Raw genomic sequence first — 7214 nt, 5'->3', positions numbered from 1 at the left:
CCATTGTCTTACAAATTTAGCATCAGCTGCGGTAATAAATTCATATCTGAAACAAGACATACAGACAACATTTTTAGTAAAGACAGATCGTTTTTATGAACTTTGGGTACAACATTAAAACATTAAATCTTTTATTTAGTTTATTATACATTAAAATGTCCCAATTTTGAATTGTCTGTACCGGTAGAGAGAAATTAACCAAAACATTCTGTAAAAATGTAAAATAAACCAACAAATACTTTGTAATCTTTATATGCAAGATGGAGCACATGTTTCAGTTTCAAACTAGAATTTCATAATGTTTATCTATAGGCCAAAGTCCTTGCCATGCTTCAAGCTAATTTTCAGGAGTATACCCACAAACTGTTAATATAGGCCCCGAAATGAATATTTGTGCAACAGGTCAAAATGTGTGCAAATAAAAACACGAGATATTGAATATTTTCTCATATCAGCGAATTTTTTGACATCTTTCTTGAGAATCTCCACTGACATCATAACTTACAGGCCAACACAACAGGTGACTGAGTTTGCCGTAGGGCGAGCTGCAATCACAGAGGCCAATAAAACTAGATTGTTTCCGCTGGCTTTTTGTGCACACAGTCGAGTCTTACTGAATGCATTGTGGGTTTGAGGGGGAAAAAATATCTCCAAATGGGCTGGCGGGCCACTTGAAATGGTCTAATTGTGTCTGGTCGGCCATAAAGCCATTTCCACGGAATGCCAGACAGTGTTGCCGAGTCTACGATTCATGGCCTTGCTGCGAGGCCTTTGAAGTCAACGTCCATCCGCCAAAGCTGTGCCTACTATCAATAACTTCCAGTACACAGTAGGCCGTATAAACTATTAATAAATAGCAAGATTTATATTTTTAAAAAGTGGCATATATCCTGACTGCCTGTACCCCGGTATAGTTGAACAAAAGCACCTCATCATGGGAGTACGGGGCCATGAAGACTTCATTCTTTTAATTCCACAGATTCATGCACACATGGCAAGTTATTCACTGGCCTCAGCTGTCGAGCCTCGTAACAACTTTGTTATTTTGCGTTCTCTCGGCTCGCAGCGCTTTGCACCCCATAAACGGTTATAGCAGTAATTGTTAGTATGCAGCTAACAACCTTATCGGCCAGATCGGTCTACGGCCCTGTATCCCTCCCGAGTCTAAACTCGCCCAACATAGCCTCGACTCAGAACACATTCCTCAGAAATTATGGCAGGTCTGTGCAATACTTCAATTTTCGTTTGGGTAATGTTTGTGTATAAGGCTTGAAAGGCAAAGCTGAAAGAGGTAGAACATTTTTCGTGTAAACAAAATATATTATAGGCTCCCACTATACAAAATTTGGCCTTCATCCTTTCTAATATATAGTTTCATTTATGTTTACTGTAGACCCATTCATCAAAACCATAAAAACAAATAATATAAAAAAATAATAATAACTAAAAAAAAAAAAAACAGGAACATTACAAAAACAAAATCTACAAGAAATTCAACATTTTTCTGTTCCCATGGGATGCAAAATACATCTTAAAAAATATTTAATCTCAAGATTTAGAAAAGCACAATATGTATATTAAAACTTTAAAATGTATATATATCACGAGGAATACAGAATTTAATAGTGGAGACTTTTGCTTTTATTATTTAAATAAATAAATCACAAATTACACCTGAGAAAAAGTAAACAAAACACAACAGACCATGAGGTATTTGTAAAATTGCCAGCATTGCTTATTTTAAGCCTAAAATTCAATATTTTATACATTTTCACTCAGTCCTTGAAAATCAGACTTTATCCAATAACATTACACAACACTGTATCGGCTCATATGGCGTAAAGGTTTGGTCGCTTAACAAAATAGGATAGATATAGTGGATGGACTTTATGTAAATGGTTAGACTACGTTTATACCATCGTTTATTATTAAATAAAAATTCTGAGGACACGTGACCTCATGTAGTCCTCAGTGTATGAACTCTACATAAGCCTGGGCCCAATTCTTCCACTCGAAATTTAGGAAAATGCTATAGAACATAAACTATTAAGTCCTAAATAAACATTGATATACGCTATAATCGCATTGGAATAGCACATATAGCTCCAACATTCATTCATAATAAGCACAAGTGAAATACTGAGCTGTAATGAAGGCTGTATATGATAGATTAATGTGCAATTTGTGAAATGTTCAATAAGACAGAACCACTTATGACAAACAAGTAGCCCAATCTAATGTATCAAACGACTGGATCCCAGCATGCTTTAAAACAGACGACACTTATGGTTCGCTTGAAAAGAATGACACAAGCGTCAATATAAAACTTCACGACATCATCATTTTATCAAAAGGGATGATCATCCTTCATTCTCACCTACACAAAGTGCTTTACTCTCAGTTGTCTTTCGTTCCACCATTGTTTATTTTTTTCATCTTCATCCTGCGGTTTTGGAACCAAATTTTGATCTGTCTTTCCGTGAGGTTCAGGAGACGGGCAACCTCGTACCTGCGGTCGCGCGTGAGGTATGTGCTAAATAAAAATTCTTTCTCCAGCTCGAGGATCTGGTGCTTAGTATAAGGGCAGCGTTTTTTGCGCGAAGAGCTCGCGTGAAGCCAGTTGGACACAGGGTTTTCTGAGAAAAGGTAAAAGGAGGGTTCGAAATCATAAATGGGCAGAGAATGGCTTGAACACAAGATCCTATAATCTAAAATCCAGACCATGGCATAAACCCAAACATACCAAAACTTACACACAGCCAAATCAACACAAATCTTCAGTTCCGTAAAAAAATAATTGAAATATTGAAGATTTCTGTTATGCACGATTCCACAGCAGACAAACTACAAAGAGCATCATGCTAAAAACACAATAACACATCAGTAATGAAGTTCAATATATTTTTTCCCATAAATCCCAACCATCTGAAGAGCCTTACTTGGATCAGCGCCTAGTTTATCCTCGATCTCGCCAGCCGTGTCTGCAGTCCGGCCAAATGCTGTCTCTGTGTCGGTAGAACATCCTCCGTTACTGAAGTCCCCGAGAGGGAGTACAGCATGCGAACTGGCATGTGCGCCGTCATTATTCGTTCTATGCGTTGATTTGGCATGATAGTGATGGTGGACCGCCTGTAGCTCAGTAAGAGGCAGTTCACAAGGCGAGTCCAGCAGCCAAGGCTGCACGTAATCCCTAGCTATGGGAGGCTGTGTATGCGACTGATACACTGATGATACATCACTGGAGAAATGCGTTGGGATATGGCCCCAACCTGAGCCATCATATACGGGCTGCTTTACCGGGAATGTGCTTCGACCGAGCTCTGTGTGGTCTGCGGGTAGAACAGAGGGCCTGGTGTGCTGGATGAGCCCTGAACCTGAGAAGCGAGTCTCCTCATTCTCTGGTACAATAAGAGAGTCAACGTAGTATCCTGTCAGAGCGCCGGATGTCGACATGGTGGGGTCGCACTCATGCATACACACATAAAAACACTAACACACACATACAGTAACACGCTCACAAAATAATCTGTGAAAATGGAGAGGCAACTTCCCCCCTCACAAAGCTTCAGTCAGCTAATAAATTGAGAGCATACCGCCATTTGATTGGATGAGGTGCACACGTGACCATTGGAACAGAACAATCAAAAACAAATCAATGGAATTGCTGTAAAAAGATTGCATTTGCTCTTACTATAGGCTACTATTCTGCAACTACAACCGTATAATGCGTTATAAGGAATACATATGAACGAATCCACCGAATTTAAATATTTGCAGCAAAAGGAATTGATCTCCAAATTGTTTAGACGCGTTGTAGGTTTTTTAACCCAGGAAGAACCTTAGTTCGAACAGAAATACACAAATTTTCTGCAGCCAAACAATATGAAAAGGAGACGTTACCAGATGAAATTTACAACGTAACCAAACTATATCTGATAAGCAAATTGAGAGGGATTTGTTACATTGATATAGGAATTGCCTGATTCATAGCCTACCGCACACAGCAGATATCGGTAGTCGACTGAACACAAAAGGCAAGATTGGCTTTATGACGGCACTCCTGCGCAGTCAAAGGAAATTTTATCTGTGCCTAAAAGGTATGAATAGCGCCTGTGGTAAAAACTTAGTTGTGTTAACAAACACCCATGTCCCGTTTACGGCCTCAAAAGGCCATGCTGTTTCCGTCCCCTTTTCCTCTCCTTTTTTTAAATATTTGTCACGTTAAAAAAAAAAAAAAAAAAAAAAAAAAAAAAAAAAGCCTATGTCTGCATTTTCATTGTTGGGAAGTGCTTGATTTTAGACTTGTTAGAAACTTGTCTGTTTAGAATAGGTGAGATATATATATATATGTATATTCAGTTACACATGACTCTGAGTAATAGTTCATTTTGTTCGCTTGTGCCGGTAAAATGTAAAGCTTTTATTTCTGCCGTTTGTAACCATTATTTTAACACAAGATACGTAAATAAAATAATTGTATGACCAATAATAAAATATAAAAAAGACCATAATAATAATAACAACCAAGCAGATTAAAATAAAATAAGACAGCAGTAGTTACATGTTCGACGGCTGCAACGTGTAACTTTATTTAATTCTGAGTATTTTTCTGTTTTATCCGCCTGTACTGAATTGCAACAAAAGAAAAGTTGGGCAACCGATTTGAGGGCTTTGCATAGATACAAAATTAAATCACTTTTCATGCTATTTTAACCTATAGGCCTACTTAACTAATTCATGGTGAACATTCAGAAATATTGCCCTGTTTGAACGGTACATTTCAATTTATAGGACCAAAAATATCAGTAATATATATACAGTAGCCTAATATACATAACTTCTTATTGGTTTGCATTAAAATAATAATAATAAAGACAGACAGACTTTTGGTTGTAATACATGAGTGTGTTGGTTCAGTCACTTCTTCAGGCACTAAACGGAAGCAGATTATGCGACGAGCTCACTGGTGCGCCACTGAGGTCGCTGTTGCCTACGGCACCCAAGGCTCCTTTAGTGGTGTTGGACGTAACCGAGGCCTAGACTACCGAGGGTAGTTAAGTACTGTCTACATTAAGTTTGAGCACAAATAATTCATGTCTAGCTTCAGTCTCGTTCACTAATAAAACAAATAGCACATCAAACATCTCCGACAAAGACTAGTTCAAATGGCATAAATTCATTAGTGTTGCTTTGTGTACAACTGAACATTTCAAGAAATATGGCTGTGAAATGTATACTGGTAAAAGAATGAATATATATTGTAATATCGTAAGATAAGGACGAATTAAACTGGGGCAATTAAGACAGTTTCGAGTTGCAGAGTTAAAATATTTAATCCCAACAACATGAAACTACCTAAACCACTCGACAGTCTGGTTCAAATCTTCAGACAAAACAATTTAAAGGGTCTAAACAAACCGCTGGCTTTATCTTCCAGTTGTTATGACTTTATTTTCTTTAAAACAGTGTAACATCTATTTTGTAATTTTGTAACATTACATTTCAACCCAGTAGAAAGAATAGTGTCTTACTTGCAATTCTAAGATTCATTTAAATATTACGGCGAAATAAAGACTGAAATTTCCATAGAATGTAATCCAAACGTGTTTATTCTTGATTCTATCCAGTCTGCACTGAGGATAGATAGTCACTCAGAAAAGCGACGAGACTCAAATTAGCCAGCAATAAAACGCCACAAAAGCAGACTACACTCACTATAATACTATGCTCTTAAATGTTGTGTCCTTTGCGGAGCTACACTCCAACAATTTCCACAAGAGATAACAATTAAAAATGTCATGGAAAAAGCCAAATTTATGACACATAACGTCAGACCTTTTGAATAAATATTTAAAGCAATATAGCCCCGAAAAAGGTCACGTCCAAACAAATGCAAAATCTACTAATTTAATTTGCAACATTGTATGTGTGTATATGTTTGTACAAGGCTAAAAAAGTATTATTTATTTCTGTTTCGTCCCACAGAATTATTCAATATAATTTCGTTGTCCAACTACCTTGATAATGATATGTTTAATAATGTCTAGTAGGCCTAGCCCATCCAAAGTATGATCAAAATGTAGCGCGTGTACACATTTTCAAAACATTGATAATTTTTAGAAAATTGCTGAATTTAAAATAAAAATAATGGGAAAAGGCTATATGGTCTATAATTAGATTACGTTTATGTTGCACAATGCTATAGTGCTATTAAGCATTTTAAACATTTTACAATAGGCATATAGCAAACAAAACGCAGTCATTTGCATTCCATGTGTTAATAAATGAACCACATGATTAGTGTTTCCCAAAACGATAAAACTGTATTAAACAATGACAAAAAGCAGGTAAAGTAAACGGTAAGACTCAAATATATATAGCCTATATACAAATAAATAAAAAAAGCACTCAAATGGGCAGCTTCCATAAATAAGAACACATTGTGTTTATCAAATCAGAAGAGCATCTACAAACCAGTGTTAGGAAATATGTTTGAAATTCTCATCATGAGGAAAACTTATTACCGTCCGTGCCAGAGTTTACGGATTTTCTTCTCGCGGTTAATTTTCTTCAGTTTTTTACGGCTGTTTTGGAACCATCTTTTGGTTGTCAGGTGCACACTACGGCTGATTTCTAGGCGGCGCTCCTGAGTCAAGTACACCTTTTAAGGGGAACTCCTTCTCGAGCTCCAAGTCTCGCGAGAGTCTCGTTCGCTGTTACCAAGGTTAGGATTATAGATTTAGTGGTATTTAATCGCCAAGTAAAAGTGTTTATTTTATTTATTTTTTATTTTATTTTTTGTCTACTGCATAGCATAAGTTTGTTGTTTATTATTATTTTTTCTTCTATTAATACCAGTAATTGGTAAATAATTGTTCCATTTTAAATTTGTTGGTTTGGAACAAGGACTTTGTCACAATTGTTATATAAATAACAAAACATTAGGCATAATCTACACCAGATTAATACATTAATAAGATAAATAAAACAACATTAAATAAAACGCACACGTAAATAGCATAACAATAATCCTATAACACAAAACGATCGCCTCACCTTGGCCACATTTCATCAAGCTCTGTAGGCCATAGGATGACGTTCTGTGCTTCTTCCTCGGTTATCATTACCAATGATAACTGGAGACTCTACCACATCTCCATCTCGTTTTCTTGATAATATTGTATTAGAGAAAGTTTATATGAGCCTCCACTGCA

At 36.6% G+C, this 7214-nt stretch overlaps 1 protein-coding gene across 1 annotated transcript; it reads right to left on the bottom strand.

Moving 5' to 3' along the window:
* Nucleotides 1–909: 909 nt before the first annotated feature.
* LOC127424948 (homeobox protein Hox-A9a-like) lies at nt 910–3903 on the bottom strand. Its single transcript, XM_051670524.1, has 2 exons — nt 2940–3903; nt 910–2636 (listed from the first exon to the last, which is right to left on the bottom strand). Exons 1-2 carry the CDS (start codon nt 3472–3474, stop codon nt 2398–2400), a joined length of 774 nt encoding a protein of 257 aa, XP_051526484.1. The 5' UTR covers nt 3475–3903; the 3' UTR covers nt 910–2397.
* Between the last annotated feature and the right edge of the window lie 3311 nt (nt 3904–7214).

This window comes from Myxocyprinus asiaticus, chromosome 34, assembly GCF_019703515.2.
Source record: "Myxocyprinus asiaticus isolate MX2 ecotype Aquarium Trade chromosome 34, UBuf_Myxa_2, whole genome shotgun sequence".
Lineage (NCBI taxonomy): Eukaryota > Metazoa > Chordata > Actinopteri > Cypriniformes > Catostomidae > Myxocyprinus > Myxocyprinus asiaticus.
The sequence above is the reverse complement of the archived record's forward strand: the minus strand, read 5'-3'. Positions and strand labels throughout refer to the sequence as shown.

Bases quoted from the DNA above. Each gene is read 5' to 3' on its own strand.
- LOC127424948 (XM_051670524.1), bottom strand. From the start codon at position 3,474: ATGCATGAGTGCGACCCCACCATGTCGACATCCGGCGCTCTGACAGGA. The intron at 2,637-2,939 runs GTAAGGCTCTTC...ACCTTTTCTCAG, and splicing joins TAAACTAGGCGCTGATCCAA to AAAACCCTGTGTCCAACTGG.